General features: G+C 42.9%; 1 protein-coding gene across 1 annotated transcript in view; it reads left to right on the top strand.

The window, feature by feature from the left end:
- GCLC (glutamate-cysteine ligase catalytic subunit) overlaps positions 1–22,545 on the top strand; it is a 48,559-nt gene that overhangs the window by 13,996 nt on the left and 12,018 nt on the right. The window contains exons 2-9 of the mRNA XM_029944091.1: positions 10,107–10,219; positions 11,058–11,240; positions 14,353–14,466; positions 16,102–16,160; positions 16,267–16,400; positions 20,554–20,628; positions 21,091–21,207; positions 22,209–22,347. Coding sequence (XP_029799951.1) covers positions 10,107–10,219; positions 11,058–11,240; positions 14,353–14,466; positions 16,102–16,160; positions 16,267–16,400; positions 20,554–20,628; positions 21,091–21,207; positions 22,209–22,347 — 934 coding nt within the window. The remainder of the gene's footprint in view (positions 1–10,106; positions 10,220–11,057; positions 11,241–14,352; positions 14,467–16,101; positions 16,161–16,266; positions 16,401–20,553; positions 20,629–21,090; positions 21,208–22,208; positions 22,348–22,545) is intronic.

Here is a 22,545-nt window from a genome sequence, read left to right as displayed (position 1 = left end):
GCTGGGTGTGGCCCCCAGGGAAAGGGCTTGGCTGGGCCCTCTGGCTGCTCCTGGGGCCCTTCCTTTGTGTCTGTTATAAGGGCTCTCTGCAGGGGATGTTGTTTTCCCTTTGAGGGAGAGCATAAGTGAGGCTGGGGCAGAGAGCTAGAATCCCAAGCGGGTTCCACACTATCAGTGCAGAGCTCTGAGATCCTGACCTGAGCCAAAATCCGGAGTTAGATGGTGACAGCTGAGCTACCCACATGCCCCTTGGCCTTTTTAAAGGCAAAAAACCCCCTTCAGGTGTCTTTCAGTTGACAAAAACTGGTACAGTTATCCCTCACTTTCTGAAAATTTGCATGACAGCATTTCGCTTTTATAAAAAAAAATGTATATTAGATTAGTGTTTCACTACCTTTTAGAAATCCAAAGAGAATTTTTGCTATTGGGGTGGGGGTTGGAGTTCCCATACTGAGGTAGGTCTTTTGTAACAGTGAGTGGCCCACCATGAATTTTTGGAAAGCCAGGAACACTCCTTGTTTACACTGGTTCTGCTTATGAAAGTTTTTATAGGAACATTCCACTTCCAGATAATGGAGAAACCCATTTTCACGTAGGTCTTTCGTGTAAATGAAGTGGCTTGCTTCAAATATTTGAAAAGCAGTGGATACCTTTATGGGTTTAGAGCTGGAAGGAACTTTTTTTTTCCCTCCTACTTTTGCAGATGATGAAACTAAGGCCCATAGACTAAAACACATTCCAAATGTCCATAATAGTAATATTTGTGAGAAAAGAGGAAAATTAAGACTGTTGTGAGCAGGTTGGTTCCCCTTGGGGAGGGGGACAAGAAGGAGGTTGTGGTAGAGGGTGGTCAGCAAAGATTTCTCTGAAAAGGTGGTACTGGAGACCCACAGAAGCCAGCTGTTTGAAGGGCTGAGGTAAATTCTTTCCAAGCAGAGAGAATAGAAGTGCTATCAAGGTCATGGACTTGGTTTTTGGAGAAAGACATCAGTGTGGCCACAAGGCAATGGGGAAGGAGGTGGGAAGAAAAGGGGGCGCAGAAGTCGAAAAACTGGCCTTAGTGTTCCTGGTGTGGGGTGTTGCATCATTTAGCCCAGTGTGAGCCTCCTGAAAGTTTCAGGGAGGGCAATGACTGGCTCTGCTTGGTGCAGGAACCCGGACTGCCCCATTGCAGAGTTAGGCCCTGTTCTGCACCAGGAGCTTTCACTTTTGGTGAGGCCAACAGTACTGGAAGCAAATGCCAAATGAAACAGTACTTTGGTGAAATGGTATTTCCATTCCCATGAGTGACCTATTCTGATATTTCATTCTCGATTTGAAAATTTTTTTCTAAGTTTATTTTGAAAGAGAGCATGAGTGTGGGGAGGGGCAGAGAGCAAGAGGGCAAAAGAAAGACTCCCAAGCAGGCTGCACACTGTCCGCACAGAGCCTGACATGGGGCTCAGTTTCTTGAACTGTGAGATCATGACTCGAGCCAACACCAAGAGTCAGATGCTTACCCGATGGAGCCACCCAGGCACCCCACTTGCAGTTTTTATGTACTCCTTACCAGACTGATGGACGGCAAAGCCTGAACGCCTAGCTCCCAGATAAGCAGGAGGAAAAGTGCTCTGTGACAGTTCTCATGGGCTCCAACCCAAGATGAGATTGAAGGTGGAAAGAAAAGGAGGAAAAGAAGAGGAAGGGATGATGGTGATAAAGGAAGTAGGCTTCTTGTTTCTGAGTGAAAACACAAATGTCTTAGGCCCACAGGCTTAAGTTGTTTTCATTACCGGATGGCCAGTGATTCCCTTGTTGTGAAATGCCAACCAACATTCTTTCCAAACTGTAACACTGAATACGCTTGGTCAATTACTCGGTCTGCAGGACGAATGCTAGCAGGTTTAGTGATGTGACTGCAGCCTTCCCAGCTAATCTGCTGCTGGCACCCGAGCCCTGTGAAAAGGCAGATGCCATGAGCCCTTTATATGAAACCCAGGCTGACCTCACTTGATAGTTATGCAGCCTGTGCCAACCTCACCCCAGGCCAGCAGGTAGTGGGCCAGAGTCAAGACCTTTGAGCTACCTCTTTAACAGGAATTTCAAAAATGGCAGGAAAGGGGTTTATATTAACAAGAGTCTCCATCTTCCAAATCTGATGTTAAGGGGGTTCAAATTCTTCTCTTGGAGGGATCTGCCCAAACATCCAGGTGTCATTCTTAGGGGGAACCCTGATGCTGCCTTTATGAGATGTGATTATGAAAGAGCATCTGTGCTCAGATTCTTGTGATGGTGGAGTAGGGTGTCGAATCTCTGCTCCCCCCACCCCCACCCCCCACGCCCATTGCTCTGGGGGCCTACATGGGTCTGAGCACAGCAGTCACTTGGGAGATGAAATTTGTTTTACAGTTAGCTCTCAGTCTCTTTAGAAAGCACTTTTTTTTAACCCCTTTGTTTGGTGGGTTAGTCTACCACGAGTTCCTAAAAAACTAAAACTCCACATTTCTCCTATTTCTCGGGCAGTCCTTGAACTTAAGCCCACCCAATATATAGACATACCTTGAAAGACGGTACTTTTTTTCTTGATTGCCCAGCTCTAGGAGCGCATTGGGCAATGCTGGGCACCACCATATTCTCTTCAGCGACAAGCATGCCCCTTGCTAAAGCCCTAAGCTTGCTCACACCTGGCGGGAGCCCCCTCTGAGGTTGTGGACACACACCTCCCCATTCTGAGCACGACCCAGTAGTTTATCAGAAGCAGACTTTATCTGGATGGGGACCAGGATTCCTTCTTGTTGGCCCCATGGTGACTAGGACTCTGACAGAGGAATATGTTTGCAGGAGCCAAGGAATTTCACTTGTCCTTAAAACCCAGAAGCTACAGCTCTAAGAGCTGTTTTGTGGTAAATAAAAACTATATTTAAAATATTGTTTCTTCAGGAGGAATGGTCTTCAGTTTAGGTTTAGGTTTCTTTCCTTTCTTTTTTAATTGTCAAGTGTCTGTTAAGTTGGCCGTGGGAAACCTTCTGTGAGGTTAATTTGTGTGAGAAGACTGGTTGGGTTCTGCTAGCCCTGATTCAGAAAGAAGGCCTTAACAGGGCCTTTATAACCACCAGGAAATGAAAACGGATGTATGCCTGAAGTGTAGGGGTATGGTTAAAAAAAAATCTGACGAACATAAATTTAGAAGCCCAGAAAATAAATGTCTCCTGCTGTTAATAGGGCATGAAAGAGCAGATCTACTTTTTAGGGATTTCCAATGTAGTGAGTTAACATGCCCATGTACAATTCCAGGATTGTGGTTTCTTTTGGGGTTTAGTCCAGTGCTGTCCAGTATTACTCACTGCAGTAATAAAAATGTTTGCTGTACCCATTAGGGTAGCCAGCAGCCTTATGTGGCCAGTAGGACTTGGGGACTGAATTTTTAATTTTATTTTAAATCTAAATCAGAATAGCTACATCTGCTTACTATCTACTATAATGGAGAGTGTGATTTTCTTTGAGTGAAAGATGGCATTGTCTCTCATAATTTTCCCAGCAGCTCCCATTTTCTTTCTGCTTTAATGTCTTAAGTTTTTTCACTTAGGCTTCATATTACTAACCTTGGCATGTGAAGAATTTTTCTCTCTGTGGGCCAAGATAATGATTCAAGGAAGTAACTTCACTTAATCATACAGGAAATTCACTGACGTTATGCCTTGTTAAGATTGGGATTAAGATATTATAAATAAAAAGCAACCTACTCTGTGTACGCTGAAGTCCTAATCTAGGATGGCAGCAGAAGACCAGGTCAGGGCGAGGCCAAGTTTATTTTGGTTTCTAAAACTGTACACTTCCCTAGGGTACACCTTGTGTAGTTCTGTGGTACAGAATGACACTTCACAGTAGGGGAGAACGTCAAAATACATGAAATATTGTAAGAATTTGATAACTGTAGAGTAAACTACTAAAACATTTCTTGGGGGAACATAAGGGAGTTTGATAGAACATCGGCAGTTTAAAACATCACCACATACATGGCTGTACAAAAGCACATGGATTACGGTTTCTACTTCATAGTTACCAGTCCCCCCCAATGCTGAGACACTACCACATGAAACAGTGGTTTTGATATTTGTAATGTTGTTTGATGTGTCTAACCTGGGAGTCCACCTTAAACCAGATTCTGAGCCACATCAAATTCCATTACATTCATATAAGAGTTTTTTACTCAGGTTTATTCACTGTCTTAAGCACCGCTATTCTTTAGATCTTGTTGTTCAGGTCTTCCCTATTTAAGTACAGGGGTTTACAAAAAAATGAAGTATCACTGTGGCTGGCACCTCTTTAGGTGATCTAAGTTTGGGTATCATGCTGGCTATGGAAATGGATGCCATCCAACTGAATTGTTGAGAGTGCTCAAAAATACAGGTCCTTTTATTTTGCCCTGTGAGAAAACCATCTTCTGGGTAGAAGGTATGGCGCTATCTTTAAAACAGCTTATAATACAGAGAAGGACTGTCGTGGCATGATCTCTGTAGGGTGGGCCCAGGTTATCTGCATCTCTGACCAGGGGAGAGGCGATGAGGCTGCAGTCAGAATGGTGGCTGGGAAAGCATGGGAATCCTGTGGGAGGTTGTTGAAACGTCAGTAGACCCTCCTCTTTGGCTGGTCCCTTTCCTCCAGGAAGCCTTCTGAACTAGACTGGATAAGCTCCTCCTATTATATATGCACAGCTCTCTCTGGTTATCTCCAGTGCTCACCCAGATCTTCTTGCCCTTTTCTGTTACTGGCTCTAGCAGCAATGGAGGAAGCTTGAGGAAAAGGAGCCATATGTGCCTGACGCTTCACAGTACTGTTGGCACCTACCCAACACTGGGCCTTGTTTGAGTGGGTGAAAGCACAAAGGGATGGGGGTGGGGCAGCAAGACCATGGATTTTGGCGCTGATTGGTCATCAACTCTAACTAGGGCCTTAACCATCAAAATAGCTGTGGGCTTGTTTTGCAGTTAGCGTAAGGAGAAAACTGGGTCTCAGAAGCAGTAGGTTATTTGAGCAAGAATCAAGACTACTAGTCAGGCCACTGGAAGAGAGCCAGCAGTGGAGCTGAGGAGCTGGCCCTGAATTTTGAATTTCAGGAGGATGGCTGGAGACCAAAGAATTTCTCAAAGTATCATCTCTAATTAGGGAACTGCCTGTAACCACTTCCGAGCCTTATAGAACTAGATTTCTTTCCTAATTAAGTACGTTTTCCACCTCCAGGGAGTAGAAATTTAGAAGTTCGTGTTTCATAAAATGTCTAGCTTTTCCTCAAATTCCAAGCTCTCTGAAACATTTATCTTCATGGTAGAGTACCAAAAATAATTTTTCACAAGGGAGATTTTTTTTTAAGCCAGCAATAAATGCCATTTAAAGACAACATAAATCCTAAAACAATTGAATATTTTTATATGAACAGTTACAGTTGTTACCTTGAACCCACCAGTGCTCCACTATTATATATTCAGCATTGTCCTGAGAACTTACATCACCCTCAATTAAGATTCTTTCCTTTTATTGGCCTAATTTCAGATGAACATAAAGCATCTCATGCTTGTGCAAACCTGCACTGACTGACTAGTAGATTATTGTATTCGGGTCACTCCTAGCAACACTATATAACACATAAACTACACAGTAGTCTTTGGAATGTGCCTTTGTCTAGGATTCAACAGTTCAGAGATATATTAGTGGCTTTTATTCTAGTGGGATAAAATCTACCCTTTTTCACAATGAAACTTAAGTATTTTTAATGTATAGAAAATGTGCACATTTTAAAATAAGTGTCTCCAGTAGTGGTCAGTTATTTTTATTGTGCCTCTTCTCCCTTCATGTAAAAAGATAACTAGCGGGTACCAAATAGCAGTGTCCCTAAGTCACACGTAGGGGTTGTCATCTGTGATTCTGAGAAGAGAGCCCTGCGGCTATTCTTGCTGCTTCCAAATTTATGTTGATTACACAAGTTTGAGTTAGTGCCTCTGCAGCCCACTTACAATGGCTTGGGGTTGTGTGCGTGTGCAGCGCATGTGGAGAGGCCTGCTAACTCTGAATACACGGCCCAGATGCTATTCGAAGTTTGGAAGCTGGGACAGTTTAACCCTTGGAACCTGTGGTGCTCAGAAGGGCTTCTGTATCTTGTTTCATTAATTTCTCTTTGATTTTGTCGGTTCCTCTCATTCTTTGAATGCAGAAAGGGTTTAAGATGGGGACAATCCAGATAATAATAAACACTGTGGCTTTAGGTATTTAACTCTGGAAAAAGCGTTGCCTTAATGTATCACTTTATTATCACTCAACAGCTGGCTCACTGAACCAAACTCCATTTTGGCTCTAGTTTGGCCGTTAGGACAGATTGAGTTAATTATTTGACTGCTTGTGTGATCTAGAATTAGAAATAAACATAAGTGTATTGAGGTGGGTGGAGGAAGATTTTAGAAAGATAAGAAAGCCAAGAGCAGAAAGAACCGTTCTGAGCACTGATGCAGAAAAGTCAAAGCCACTTTCAGTGGCGATTGCTTCAGAACACCCTAAAATTGAGTTTGAAAAACATTCAGAGAGTTCTTAAGGCTTCTAACCAATTATTGATTTTATCCAAAAGTAAGTTTGTTTGTTTTTTCTCAATTGGATAAATATACTTTAAAAGAACTTTTTTTCGTGTTTATTTTTGAGAGAAGAGAGAGCGCAAGCTGGGGAGGGACAGAGAGAGAGAATCCAAAACAGGGTCCAGGCTCGAGCTGTCAGCACAGAGCCCGACTGAGGAGCTTGAATTCACTAATTGTGAGATCATGACCTGAACTGAAATTGGATGATTAACCAGCTGAGCCACCCAAGCACCCCCACTTGGTAAATATTCGGATGTGTTTGTTTCATTCACTTAATGAGATTATGGATGATTATTTTTTAATTAATGAACATTTGGTTTGTAAGCGTTTTAAATGTCATCCATTTGGCTGATATTTAAAACTCATAAACCCATGAGACACGAGTTTGAGCCTTTTGCTCTTGAGAGCCATCCCCATGCTTTAAACTTGTGGCTTCAGTGATGTTGAAAACTAAAGATCTCAATATTTCAAAACTCGGAGACCAACCAGAGTTTATTCTACTTTAGCATGTATAATAGGTACCAAAATTACTACTCATTTTGGTAATAGATAAACGATGGGAAGCGAGAAAGGATCTCTTCATCTGTCCTGCAGGAAACATGTTATCTGGTTAAGAAGATGGCCCAGATACTAGATGATGCCATGCAGATGTGTTGGAGCCAGTGATCACAGGAGGAAGGACTGACGTAGGAAGACTCCTGAGAGTTAGCGAGGCGTCCTAGAGCCAGGAGCTCTGTCCAGGGCCTGAGAGATGGGCTGAGGCACCTATTTAAGTCCTGTAACTGATGTTTTAGCTTCTATGGTAGAATGTCAGATCCACTTCATAAAATTGAGGCATAATCCATTTTTTAGGTTTACAGCCAGTATTCTATCCTGTCCCTGCCTCATACAGCTTATCACAATTTTTTTAAAAGCTTATTACTAACCAAGATCGGCATCCTCTGCAGTCCTAGCAGCGAGGTGTGCTGATCCTGGAGGCCAGGCAGGCTGGGTTCACATCTGCTCTGTCAGTTGTGGCCTTGGGTAGTTTACTCAGCCTCTCTGCACATCTTAGCACATCCGTAAGATAGGTGATGAGGCCTGCTTTGAATGATGGGTTTGAAGATTGGATCCACATAGGAAATTTCATGGCATATCCTTTCTCATTATTCTCATTTAAATGTAACTCTTTTCTTATACTTATGCTATTTTCATATATCTATTCTGAGACTTTAAGTTTGCTGTTCCTTCAGCTCTTTGCTGATCAGGAAGAAGAAACTATCTGAAAACCTGTGCTTAAATTTGGGAGCAATTTCAGATTAGCCAGCCCACAGTTTTCAGAAATTTGACACTGAGTGATTGTAACAAGTGCAGACTTCACATTTCTGTTTCATGTAGCTAAGTAGTCTTACCTGTTTCTTGAACTAAAAATGTTCTAAAAGAAAAGTAAGAATGGGAACTTAAACTCATCACTAAAACCGCGATCTTAGTTCAGGCTGCTGTAACATACACCACAGACCTCTTTGTCACGGTTCTGGAGGTTGGGAAGTACACTGTCAAAGGAGGTGACAGTCATTTCTGGGTGAGGGCCCTCTTCCTAGCTTCTGAACAACTGCCTTCTTGCTGTGTCCTCACATGGTGGCACTATAGATGATGGTTCCCTTTTCTTCTAAGAAGGGCACTGATGCTATCCCATTGGGGATTAAGGGCTTCAACATGTGAATTTGGTAGGTTGGGTGGAGCACATTCAGTCCATAGTAACAATTAATTAAAGTTGGTTCAAAAGTTTGTTTAAACCTGCTAGGCTATTTCCTATGGTTACTCACATTTTCCCCTCTTTATAATGATATCTCTGAGCTGAGGTGCAAAACAGTCTCTGGTTAAATATTACTGTGTGATGGGGTACCTGATTGAAATGACTTCCAAGGCCAGGCAGGTACACATAATAAGTATAGCCACTGCAGACCAGAGCATGTCCCTCAGAGAAGAGCAGTTGATACCCTGCCCTTCAAGATTGGGGCCCAATACCAGGCTTCAGGGCATTTGTGGGTTTGTTTGTTTTTTTAATGTTTATTTTTGAGAGCGAGAAAGACAGACAGAGACAGAGGACAAGTGGGGCAGGGGAAGATAGAGAAGGAGACACAGAATCCGAAGCAGGCTCCAGGCTCTGAGCTGTCAGTACAGAGCCCAATGCAGGGCTCACACCCACAAATGTGAGATCAAGTCGGTTCTGAGCTGAACTCAGGTACTTAACCAACTGAGCCTCCCAGGTGCCCTGGTATTTTTGTTTTTAATTAAATTTTTTTCTAAGCTTATTTATTTTGAGAGAGAGAAAGAGCGAGCGAGCGCATGAAAGGGGCAGGAGGGAGAATCCCAAGCAGGCTCCGCATTGTCAACGCAGACCCAGGAACCCTGAGATCACTCAAGACCTGAGCGGAAGTCCTATGCCTGATGCTTCACAGACTGAGGCACCTGGCACCCTTGGGTATTTATTTTTAAGGCTGGAAATCTGGATTTGCATGTGAAATATCAGATTGCAGAGATAATGGATGTATTGTTGCTTTTTTGTTTTTTAAGTGATAAGCCAAACAAAATACATCTGCTGACTGGATGGGTGTGTTTTGTGGAGCACCCGTTTCCCACCCTTTCTTTTCTGTGTCTTGGTATCTTGTGCAAAGGGTATTCTCAGGTGTTTGTATGATCCAATTCCATGCCTTTTCACTTAAGTATGGGTGTTGTATTTCAACCATAGATTGTGACTCATAGTCTTCACTATTTGTGCCCACAATCATGATTTAAAGCCTGTGATTGATTTCAGGAAAAACAAAAGCAGATTCTCTTTGTACCCCACCCAGAAAAGCCCTCCTTTGGTATTTAACTCCTGATTTTTATCAGAATTCCACCAGCTATTGTTATCAATGCAGTAGTGCACCTTACACTGTAAATTTGGTATGGTTTCAGAGTGGACAAATTGTCTTAAGTTACTTGTGAAAAACCAAAACTAGATTGTTGAAACTTCTAAAATAACATCTCCATATTGGTTCGTTTATGATTATGAATTAACTCTCCAATAGTGGGACTTACAGTGGGATTTAATAACCTGCCAGTAGGTGAGGATAACCTACCATGATTAGAATGCCCAGATAACTACTTACCTGCCATAGCCATTTGAGGAAATAAATTTTAAACTGCAGCTTCTTTGTGTAACTGCCATTTACAGAACCTTAGCTTTGAAATACTTCTCTTTCAAAGTCTGTCACCTTGACCTTTCTTTAGGATATTCAGTAGAGCAGGAGAAAAACAATTAAGGAATAAGTCCTTGTCCTCAAACAGTGCCACTGTTGACTGATGAGTTTCTCCAGGTTATGATATTATGCAAAAGCACACCCATTGTGTGCAGTGTAAGCAGATGTGACTGTCTCTAGTTACTGTGGGTTCTTTCCAACCTTCGTTGTTCTGCCTTCTCCTAAAGATCACACTGGAAGAGGGAGTTTGGAAGAAGGCTAATCTCTCTTTTACTTTGAATAGGTGGAGTACATGTTGGTGTCTTTTGATCACGAAAAAAAAAGAGTCCAGTTGGTCCTGTCTGGAGAGGAAGTTCTTGAAACTCTACAAGAAAAGGGGGAAAGGACCAACCCAAAGTAAGCTGATAAACGGAAGGATTGTTACAGTGTTTCTGAAGCTGCTAGAGCTACTAAAATAGAATCTTTCCTCAGATGCATAGGAGACAGGATGGCATAGTAGTTGAGGGCACAGACTCTGGTTCCAAGTTGTTGAGTTCCCCTACTTCATAGCTGGGTATAACTTTGCACAAGTTACTTCCCTGTGCCTCAGTTTCCTCATCTGTAAAGTAGAGATAATAATACCTTCCATATAGAATGTTGACATTTACTGTAGTAATGTATTATAAAGCACTTAGAACTATAAATTCCACATAAAACCTCTTGAATATTAGTAAATGTTAAAAAAAAAACCCCACAAAAACCATTGACAAAGCATTACTGAGATCACAAACCATGGGGCCAGATCAAACTTACAGAGGAATTTGTTTGGCTGGTGGGATGTTTTTTCAGTATTCCCTTAAGTAGACAAAGAGGTGAAGGGGCGTGTACTTGCCCAGTTCATTTCTCTGCTCACTCGATTTTGGGAGGCAGCATTTGAGTTTTGAAGTTTTCAGTACTGAACTGAAAGAACCCTCAAGGCCTCCTCTCCTTTCTCATAAGTGGACTAGCTTGTCCTGGACAGTGAGTGCCCTATGTGTGGTTTTTGGTTACTTAAGAATGTTTTAGGTCCAGTACTTTTAACCCGTACATGGTTGAAGAGCTCTGGAGAAGTACCAACCTTTGGGAACTGCGAAGGAGTTCTCAGCTTCATTTATACTGAATGGTTTCTAAATTTTTTTGAATTGACTTTTTAAAAACTTGTAAAAATTGAGTAGACAGCAAAATGTGATGGAATGGAATTTTCCCTCCTCTGTAGCCATCCGACCCTGTGGAGACCAGAGTACGGCAGTTACATGATTGAAGGCACACCCGGACAGCCGTATGGAGGAACGATGTCCGAGTTCAACACAGTTGAAGACAACATGAGAAAACGCCGGAAGGAGGCAACCTCTTTATTGGGAGAAAATCAGGCTCTTTGCACAATAACTTCGTTTCCCAGGTTAGTTCCTATATTGACATGCCCCAGCAGATAGTTAGTTCGGAGCTTCTGGTTATAAAAAGCAAATCATGACCCAAGCATTTGGCCACACAGTTCTCATACTTTACAGACAGTTCATACTTGATACACTGCATTTGATAGAATCTGTAACATGTAGAGCCACAGGCAAAAATTGCCTGCCATTTCCCGTCGGTGGGCGGTGGCTGACCCAGAGCAGTGTGGGGAGAGCACTGGTCCGACCTCAGTGGGCACGACTGTGAGGACCACCGTGATGGATGGCCTCGTGGGAGTGCCCGCCGCAGGCCCGGCTGGCAGGAGCAGCACGTCTGCCACGCCATTCTGACCCAGTAAAGAGTAGCTGAGTCTCTGATGCTTATCAAGGGCTCTCCTCACTTGACTCTAACAGTCGCTTCCCCAAGCCCATCTGTGAATGGTGGTGCTGGTGGCCGATGAGAGGGTCGCCTGGTGGAGGGCTGGCATCAGTGCTTCCAGTCCACTGTTGATCCATCTTACCCATGAACGAGGGGGTCGTGAGGCCATGTTTGAGTGTCGTGTTGAAAAGGCAGTTTACAGTTTGTCCTCAAATCTAGTTACAGCTGAAAGTTCATAAAATTAAGTATCAAGTAAACAAATAGTGAAGCTATATTCCTGGCTCAGAAGGCAGTATATAAATATCATACAGTTAAACCTAGGAGCTCTGCATAGGAATGCAGTTCTACCAAATTGTCAATCTGGTTTATCCATGCTAGATATCTATCGGATTGTGGCAAAGTGTGCTTACTTCCTCAGAGTTCAAAGGAGCTTCGAACTATTTTTATACTCTTCCTTTTTTTTTTTTTCCCTGATGAATGTCCATAATGAACACAGGTGTTCGGAATCTTATCTCTGGTCTTGGAAGGAAACAGAATAGGAATTTTCTTTGGAAAAATCCCCTTCTTAACATCTAAATAGTTGAAACCCTATTTGAGCAATTTGGACATTTAGAGATACATCTTTTGTTTCCTGTGATTCCTCCATTCCATTATGCAGGCCACACCTCTTTCCCTGCCAAAAGAAAGTCCCCAACTGAAGGAGGGTGGACAAGTTTGCCTGGAAGAGAGTTGACATGGTCGTTTGCCCTAGATTTTTAAGGTGGAGGTAAAAATAATCATGACTATGCCCATCACTCTGATACCTGAGTACCTGCTCCATGCCAGACTGATGCAGTGTAGGGATGCAGTCGTCAATGCAAACAGGCACAGGCATCGCCTGCAGAGACTGAGTGATCAGTTACCTACAGATCCACTGCAAGTTGAGGTAGTGCTGTGAGGAAAAGACAGGTTGTGGGGTGGCTTCTGCTGGGGGGGAGGGCAGGGGGATGCTGATGATTGGCATGATGTCCAAAGTCCAGGTGGGAGTTAAGTAGGAGTAGGGAGGGGAGGGATGGCCTAGGAAGAGGGAGCAGAGTGGGCAGACGTCCCCAGATGAAGTGGGAGGGCACAGAGCCTTGTGAGACCCAGACGGTGGGCTGGCCAGTGGGACCAGGGTGCTGAGAGTGAAGGGGAGCCTGGGCAGGCAGTTGGCGGGGCCAGATGAGGTTAACTGAGAATTTGGGTTGGTATCCTAGGAGTAGGAGTTAATAAAGAGAGAGTTGAGACAGAGGAATAAGTCTTTTATTCCAAAAATCAATTTTTTTAAAAAGCTTAGTCATACATTTTTTGATAGTGTATTTTTGGATTTGTAAACAAAGCAAGAATAATTAGAAGTAGAAGGCTCGCCTTATATCTGTAGTAAATGATAAGGAAAGTTTTGTTTTGGGGTCAAGAGAGAAAGAAGTACTTGGTTTCCTAAGTGTAAACAGTGATTTTTCTCTTTGTAAAGAGGCAAAACTCTGAATCGTGGATCTCTTAGCCAAAACAGGGACCAAGTGAATTTTTAAATTTAAGCAGACTTAAATGGAAAATTAAGTTCCTCAGTCACACTGGCCTCAAGTCAAGTGCTCACTAGCCACACGCATGGGACACACTGGTATTAGTGCAGGCATTAAGCATTCCTACTGTGGCAGAAAGCTTTACGGACGGTGTGGATCTGGAAGAAAAGCAGTGCTGTAGGAGTCTGAAGATCTGAGTTCTGTCTGCCTTCGTCCCCCCAGACACATGGTCACTGTCCTTTTCCATCCAGCCTAATTCTGGTTGACTAGTAAGAGTCCCCAAGATTGAAGTTTGCTACTCTTACAGGATTTCCCCTGAGTTTGCAGGCTCACAGTAGATAATGCACATGGCTGCGAGAATTCTCAGGAACCCTCATTAAAGCCGGAAACTGTTTCCTAGATCAGATGGCAAATTCAGTTGTTCACAAGGCGGATGTGGGCAGCCAATAGGTACTGTATTTTATAAAAGGGGCTGAAAATAAAGCATGGGCCAGTCTTGACTCTTAGGCCAGAAGTTTCCTACCGCTGATCTAAAGCTCTGACAAGAGCCTCCCTTGTGTGGCCTTCATGAACTTCGTCAGTCTTTGTCCTCTCTCATGGGGATGAATACAGAGCTTCATTTTTGTGTTGGAATTAAAGCTCTTCTTTAGGTCAAGATAAGAAGATTGGGTTTCAGACATCTCAGGGGTAGATGGGGATACCTGTAGAGACACTACCTAATCTTGGGGACTCATGCGGTGACCTAGAGAGGCAAAAACAAGAGAGCCCTCTGATATTTGAACAAAGCTTATCAACAGGTTGGGGGGGGGGTGTGCACAAGGTCAAACGATAATCCAAGAGATAAGAGCTAGTAAAGGCAGACATCTCAGAAGCTGTGTAGGAGGAACCCGTACCTGTGACAGTTGATATGACTGAGCCTTGCTATTAAGAGATGGCCAGAGGTGAATAAGCTCTGTGTAGATCCCTAGTGGATGAAAGGGCTCTAATACAGTCACTAACGGGCTGCAATCACAAAAGATGTTGGTGAGGAGGGCCCCGCACTGAGAGGGTGTTTGTGAAGCGCGGCATTGACCTGGTGTCCTCGTGCTGACCTCCCTCAGTGGGTAACCGGGACAGGTGTGGTTCTTAACAGCTGCGCTGAGGGTGAGGCAGGGTAACTTCGGCAGTCCAGTCCTGCCTGCTTAATTCTTTGATTTATTGTAGATTAGGCTGTCCTGGGTTCACGCTGCCAGAGTTCCAACCCAACCCACTGGAAGGAGGCGCTTCCAAGTCCCTCTTCTTTCCTGATGAAGCCATAAACAAGCATCCCCGCTTCAGGTGAGTGTGGCTCTGCGTCTGGATGCAGATGTGTCTTACTCTTACCGCACCTTCTGGGAGTAAGGTGCTCTTTGCAAAATCCTTGTAGCAGTTACTGAACTCGGACTCCTTTTGTATCTAACCAGAGGAGCCAGCAGGGGTATTGCCATGTGGTTGCTTGACTGTTGATCCTTTGAGCCCAGCTGACTTGCCCATTTTCCAAGTCATATTTAAGTCATTAGCTTCTTTAATGTGGAATGACGTTCTTGAGCAAGAGGCAGAGGAAGTGGTGTTAATGCAAACCCTTACAGAACATTCCCTCAGAATATCTTGATCCACATTAAAGTCACTGTCTTCCTCAATGTTCAGATGCTTTGCAATTCTAGTTCCATAAATGCCTGTTTGGGGAAGTTTTCTCTTAGGGGCAGAAAAGGTAGGAGTAACTGAGTGACCTACTCCTCCCACTCAATATACCTTCAGAATGAGGCAAAATATGTACAACTCTATACTTTGTGCTCTATTAACTTGTTGCTCTGTTAGTTTGTAGTTTCATTCCTGGGTTTTAAGTTGCTTCAGGGCCCATACTAGTCTGATCCTGCTTTGTACCTTGAGTTCCTCCGTCAGCCTAAACTTAGGCTCCTGACCTACAGGCAGGGACCTCAGGACTTGACTCCTTTAACAGGTCTGCACATCTGTTCTATGCAGTCTTTTGGGGGAAAACAGATTTATAGGCATCATTCCCAACTTCAAATGTTACACTGTGCCAAGGGGAAAACAGAGCTGCTCGGCCGCAAGAGAAGAGAGATTATGCTGGATGGCAAAAGGTGGAGGCACCAGAGACCCTCCTTGGAAAAAGGAGGATATGCTTCTGCCTGAGGGGATCACAGCAGGCCTGTGAGAGAGGTGGCCTGCATGCTGAGTCTCGCCACTGTCCACAAGAATCATAATGTCGGCCCCAGATACAATTTTAGGTTTCCTAATAGCTACATGAAAAGGTAAAACAGATGGATTTAATTTTAGATTTACTTTAATTCAGTGTATCCAAAATTATTTCAACATGTAATCAATATTTTAAAGTTATTGGTAAGACCTTTTACTTTATTTTTGTAATAAGTCTTCAAAATGTGGTGTGTATATTATCTTTATACCGCATTTTAATTAGGACTAGTCACATTTCAAGCGCATAATAGCTACAGTGGGCCTGGTGGCTTCTGGATTAGATACTGAGGGTCTAGAGAAGTATTAACATTGCAGATTGGGAAGGGCAGTAACGAGGTGTTGGGGCTCCAGAGGTGCTTAGGGAAAGTGAGTTGGGAGTCTTTGGAGTTAAAATGGAGAATGTTGGAAACCTACAGTGAGATCAGACCGTGGCAGACCCCAGACACGTAAATTTGATGTGGTAGGTTACCGGGACTGGGGAGTCCAGGGCTGAACAGGGAAGAGAATGGCAGTGCTGAGCAAGAGGCAGAGGAAGTGGTGTTGATGCAAAGCCTTCTTACGGAACATTCCCTTAGAATATCTTGATCCACATAGATATTCAGTAGGATTGCCTCAGAAAATTAGTTTGAAAGAGGATTTCGTTTTGTTTATTTGTATATGATCACATTCTTCTTGTACGTGATGGTTCTTAGGTAAACATTTGGTTGTCTGTTTTAGTACCCTAACAAGAAATATCCGACATAGGAGAGGAGAGAAGGTTGTCATCAATGTACCCAGTAAGTCCACAGCAAGGGGTGGGGTGGGAGGGACACCTGTGGTATTGTTGTTTAATCCTGGAATCTCACCCGTGTCCCTTTTTTTATTTTTAATTTAATGGTACAGTATTTAAGGACAAGAATACACCGTCTCCATTTATTGAAACATTTCCTGAGGATGAGGAGGCAGCAAAGGCTTCTAAGCCTGATCATATATACATGGACGCCATGGGATTTGGGATGGGTAATTGCTGTCTTCAGGTATGGCTCGGAGTCCACAGGCAGAGTGCCCTCCTCCCTGTCTGTTTACTAACTTCTTTACAAATGTGCATTTAAAAAAAAATACATTTTAATCAAGTTAATCTGAAAGCGAAGTGTGCCTCTGTGAAAACCAGCGATTTTAGTGAATTCTTTAGTAGCTGTCTCTTGAAGGAGAACTGACGGAATCTCCAGTTTACTGCAGAGATAAATGGTTGTTAATTTACAGAGTGGGGCATTCCGTGATCACGGTCTCTCGTCTTTCTAGTGGCACTCTGGCTTAGAGCTTGTGACATCATTCAGATCTCTGTTTGTGAAAAGGAACTCTGGACGCACTCCAGTGATTCTGTGATCCAAGGGAAGGACTGTCTGGACTTGAAATTTTCATATTCAGGCAAGGCCATCTAGTGGCATAAAAAGAACTATTTCACAGCCTGTGTGTGCGCCTTGCCCGAGGCTAAGTCCCACAGAAGGTAGGGTAGCCTTTCTCTGTTGACTCAGTTAAAACTTCCCCTGGATCGAAGGAGATGGTGGGTGCCCCTGGCAGGGATTGTGCCCAAGGACCTGGGTGGGAGGGCACAGAACCAACCCATCAGGCAGCATGTGGGCCTGCACCAGGGTCTCAGCTGTTACTCCTCAGGTATGTGGGGAGCTCCCTTCACTTTTTTGGCCTTCGTTTTCTCATGAGTTAACAGAAAGGTTTATATTAAGGCCCATTCTGTGTCTGACTCTAAGCTAATATTTACTTCATTGTTTTTATCAACAGAAGAGCTGTTTTAATAACCCTTCATTTGCTTAAAATCATGTTAGGACAGGAGTCAGGAGTTACACAAAGTATTAATTGAAAGTTTCAAATAAAAAGAGAGGCCACTTGTTATTGTCCAAGGAGATTGTGTCCAGTTCTGATTACTTGAAGATTAGAAATGGTGTCCTTAGAGGCCTTGAGGGGTGCGAAGCTGGGCCCCCTTATGAGGTCACTGGGCCTCCAGTCTGTCTACTCACCACCCAGAGGCCAAAAAGCACAGAATTCCCATCATCTTGGACAGCTGCAGCATAGCCACATGCCTTCTTGCACATATGGCTCCAATGTGCTTATTTTTACAACTGTGGATAATGAAAATTGAATGCCAGAGTCACATTGTTCTATGCTTAATGTTTTTACATGACCATAATTTCTTTTCCTGATTTTCCTGGCTTACATAGGCAGCATGAAATGTGTCTTCCAAACAAACATAGGCCAGCCAGTAGGAGACCTTTTGACTTTTGCCTGCATACCTGCTTTCCTGTCTCAATTACCAGTGTTGTGTTTTGTTATTGTTTTTGTTTTTGGTTTTTTAAGAGCACCATTAAGTCTAGGACTTAGTGCGTGGCTTTAAAGTTGTGTCAGTGGAGCGGGAGTACTGCTTGCCTTTTCTTGGTTTACTATGAAACCAAGGAGCCTTGCCAGGGACGCACAATTACTTCATTCCACAGGGATGGGCTTGCCCTTGTAACACTAAACAAATAAACGTGCTCTAACGGTGGGCAGTAACATTTTTATTGCCTGGAGATGCACTTTGCCATCCAATTTATCATGGATTTAGGATTTTTTTTTTTTCCCCTCAACGGCATGTCCCAAACTGAACTTTGAATACGCCACTTAAAATGTCATTAGCACAGGTCACATACAGTGTACGAGAAATGAGATGAGTTCCACACGTCACCACAGAAAACCCTGCTTTGTACCTCTCAAGTGGCAAAGTAGAAACAACTTGCTAAAGTAAAGTGGAAAAAGTTTTAAAGTAACTTTTAAAGGTAAATGGAAGACTTAATTGTACAAAACAAAAAAGTCATTTAACCACACTCAAATTCTTGACTCTTGGGGAGTCTTTCAAGAATCATTTAATAAGTTTGTGTGTGTTGCACTAGGTTTTCCCTCTCCAAGAAAATCAGGTGGCTTCAAAGCTGGGTTCTAGAAAAATTTTAGAGATTCAGGTTTCCAACATCTGTTTTTCATACTTCCTCTTTTTTTCCTCCTATTTCCTAGTGACGTTTCTTCTCCTGTTGTAGGATACTTTTAAAGGACAGCAGATGCCAAAACTGTTCATACTTTAAGGCTTGCGAACTTTTTTTTTCCTTCCCCCACTAAAGCCATTAGCCATAGTCATGTCCTGTTTGATTTGGAGATAGATATGGATGCTAGCTCTGGAGTACTGAAGCCAGTTACTAAATGATTTAGATGAAGTAAGTCACTTCACTGTTGTAACTTAACTATTGAGTTCCAGGTGGTAATTTTCTTAAGCATACATCTAGTATATACTAAGCCATCTAAGAGAAGTCAGTCAAAAAACTGAAAAGAGAAAACACTTATAGTGTATCTGTTTAAAAATAGAAATACTGACACATACTAAAAAACCTCAAGAGTAACAAAAAAAATCTAAATAAACTAAGAGATACATGTTTAAAAGAGTTCCGAACACTTGGGGAGCACTGAGGTATTTTTCATCTCTGTCCACCTGAATGTGGCCTCTATCGTCACTATTTTTCAAGTATCCCACCATTTTATAAAAACACAACTTACTTTTACTCCCCTGTAGTCTCCTCTTGAGTGCCCTCTATCCTTCAAGTTACACAGATTCATTTAACAAGTATTTGTTAAGCATGGTCTAAGTATCAGGCACTTCTTCACGTTTGGAAGAGAGAATGGCAAGGCCGGTCGCTGCCCTCGGAGAGCTCACAGTGTGGTGGGGTTCCCGGTGCAGACGTGTGTGAATTCTCGGCTGACTCTTGCCGTTTTCTACTTACCCTTGTACAAGTTGATTCCAAGTTCCCACCTCATCGCAGAAACTGCCCTTGTTTTGATTGAGAGCCACCCAATTGCCAGTCGTTCTTAATCTTTATTTAGCCTTTGATACTCTTATTCCTTGATGTCTACATTGAATTAGTTTGGAATGTCTGGTTAAGTGCCAGTACATTTGAATTTAAATACAGGATTGAATCATTAACTGAAATGATAGCAAGTTGTCAACAATTTTTCCTGTAGTTGGTTACCACCCTGACGTGGACAGAACTCTACAGTCTCAAACGGAAGTTCCTCTGAGACCTGGCTAAAACCTGGGAAATAACTGATTGGGATTATAATAAACATATTCACTCAACTACTCCTCAAGGATTAGTCTCATAAATCATCGCCTGTACCAACACTAAATTTGAAATTTCATTATTAAATAACGGGACATAAAAAGTGTTCCCAATTTGCAGTTTATACGGATGTGCTAACAGCCATGATTTGTGTTCCTAGTCCCTTTCTTCCACTGCTCCTCAGCCCAAGGCAGACAGAACTTTTTTGGTTTCTTTTGGTAATTGTTTATAGATTTGTGCTGATCAATCATGCAGTCCTTTTTTTCTGCCTTACCCTTAAAATGTTCTGCTTGCCCCATATGCTGGCTTCTTGCCCATCTTCAGAACATGACCTGAGCCTTTTCCCCGAGTATTTCTCCACCTCAGACTTTCCTTTTGGGCATCAGCCTTTGAGACCCCACCTCTCAAAGGGCTTTATCTGCTCCTCGCCTTCGTACGCCCATCATGTCTTGGTGCCTCTCCTCACTGTCTGTCATAGGAACAACCAAGCCAAAACCCAAGTCACACGTGGCTTATCCATGCCCAGAGGCTGCTGCTGGGACTCGCGTGTGCCGCTTGCCTCGGTTCTTCCTGGTCAGTTGCAGTATTTTAAGTCACTCTTTCTCTGGTTATGCCCTGTTCCAAGTTATTCTTGGTCCTTGCTGCCAGGGAACTTTGAAACCCATCCTGTTGTACCCAGGTTTGTAGAGCCCGTCAGCTAACTGAAGTGAGTGGAAAGCCGTAGAGGGAAATAAGCCGGCACAAGAGGAAATGCCTTGATGAACTCACCATTTCTCAAGCGTCTTAGTTTTCTTTCCTGACGTTTTAATCTTATTTAACTTAGGAAATGGTTGTTTATATTAGTTGTGAATATGATCAAGTACCATATTTTGGCAAAATTCAACCAAGAAAACTTTTAAACAAAGCTTCTGTATTAAATATTGTTAGCAATGGAGTGACCGTGGTCCCCTCTCCAGCCATCTTCCTTGTCAAATTCTAGTCCTTGGGGAGGATGTTCATGGTTTGTTGTTGTTAATAACTTGCAATTCTTAAACAGGTAACGTTCCAAGCCTGCAGCATATCTGAGGCCAGATACCTTTATGATCAGCTGGCCACTATCTGTCCAATTGTCGTAAGTAGAAATGACATTTTACTTGAAAAATCTCTTTGTCTGGAGTGCGCTTGTGCAGAATTTGCTGACTATGTGCTATTTAAGTTAAGACTTCATTCAGAAATGAACCAGTGTAAATAGTATGCATTCAGAGCTAATGGACTAAGACTCTAAGCTATAGGAGTTCACTGTTGCTGGTAAGACATTTGCGTGTTAAAGCGTCAAGTTTGATTGTAGCCATTTCCCCCTCCTATCCTTCATATTCTCCCGTTAGAGAGGGGATGATTTAAAATGCATCAAATCCAAGGACTTGAGTCCCTTCTGGTGTCTTTGACCATGAGAAGGCAGGCACAGATGGATGGAGTTAGGACTCCAGAGGGGTTGCATAAACATTGTTCTAGGCCCAAGATCACGGTATGGTACTGTTCTCAGCTTGCATGTGACACTTGGAACCTGCAGGTGCTGACTCTTGTTTGTTTTTAGATGGCGTTGAGTGCTGCGTCTCCTTTTTACCGAGGCTATATATCAGACATTGATTGTCGCTGGGGAGTGATTTCTGCATCTGTAGATGATAGAACTCGAGAGGAGAGAGGACTGGAGGTGGGAGTGATTTTCCTTAATAGCCTTTTAAATCAAGCAGGTAAAATGGGGTATTGTAGTGAACTGCCATTTTGAAAGTGTCCCTTAAATTTTTGTCTTGAGTGAGTTATGACATAGGGGAAGAAATTCACAGGTTATCAGCCTGTCTTTGATGTCGTAGTGTTTGTGTTGGGGTGAATACGTGGGAAACACGATTTGGTTTGGGTGAGGAGGTTTCATCACTTGTTGAAATGTGTATTTCTTTCATCCTCTTCTAAAACCAGCAGTGCTATTTTTCTCTATTTTGGAAGTCCGTGCTCATGGGCTCTTGTTACCAGAAGGCTTTTTGGTGCCACATGAGTGTGTTGTATCTGATGCTTTGTGCTGTGGAATCTGTTGTCAAAGCTGATTTTGCCCCATAGAAATGGGTTGGGTTTGCCTAATGAGGGTAAGTTAGTGCCTCTTGTTCGCATGCGACAGTGCCCCTCTCCAGGCTGGGGCGTGCATCAGAACCACCTGTGGAGATGTTTAAAACTAGACCCCAGGCCCGTTTCCGATCTAATAAGCCAGTATCTCCCGAACTGGGACCTGGGCACGGTTTGTAAGGCCCTCCCCACCGGGCTGCAGTTCCACTGCTCTGGTCTTGCTGTGAGTGTTCATACATTGTTCAGCAGGTTGCTGAAGGAGAGAAATCCTGTAAAGGAGAAATCATCTTAATAGCTTTGTTTTACATTGATAGGTTTGCTTCCAACTATGGCATTTATTTTCCTAGCTTAGGAAGAATTTTTTTTTTAAAGTATATTTAAATCCTATCAGAGAACAGCTACTTAAATTATTTCCAAAGTTTTCAAAAACAGAATTTTCTTACATACTTCTCAGGGCTGATTTATTTTGAGGATCTTATGGTTGGACATGTGTATGTATTATATATAGAAAATCTTTTTATTAGAACTATTTGGGGCATTAGTTGATTTCCAGAGATTTTCTGTGGCATTCACTGGTATTTTTTTTTTCAATTTTAGCCACTGAAGAACAATAGCTATAGGATCAGTAAATCCCGATATGATTCAATAGACAGTTATTTATCTGAGTGTGGGGAGAAATACAATGACATCGACTTGACGATTGATAAAGAAATCTACGAACAGTTACTACAGGAAGGTGAGCAGCCACTCTTGTTCTCCAGATTTGACGATACACCTTTAGTTTTTCATAGCTCTTTACAATTCTTCGGCAAGTCGTGGTCTGGTTTCTGTTTCTAGTGTGAGGTCTCTAACTTTTCTTATTTGGCCGCTTGTTTCTAAAGTTTCAAATTCCTAATACTGAGATCTTCTTGGCCTTTAGCAAAGGAACCTAGTT

Source organism: Suricata suricatta, chromosome 7 (assembly GCF_006229205.1).
Source record: "Suricata suricatta isolate VVHF042 chromosome 7, meerkat_22Aug2017_6uvM2_HiC, whole genome shotgun sequence".
NCBI lineage: Eukaryota > Metazoa > Chordata > Mammalia > Carnivora > Herpestidae > Suricata > Suricata suricatta.
Note: the sequence above shows the minus strand (reverse complement) of the source record. Positions and strands in the feature narration are given on the sequence as shown.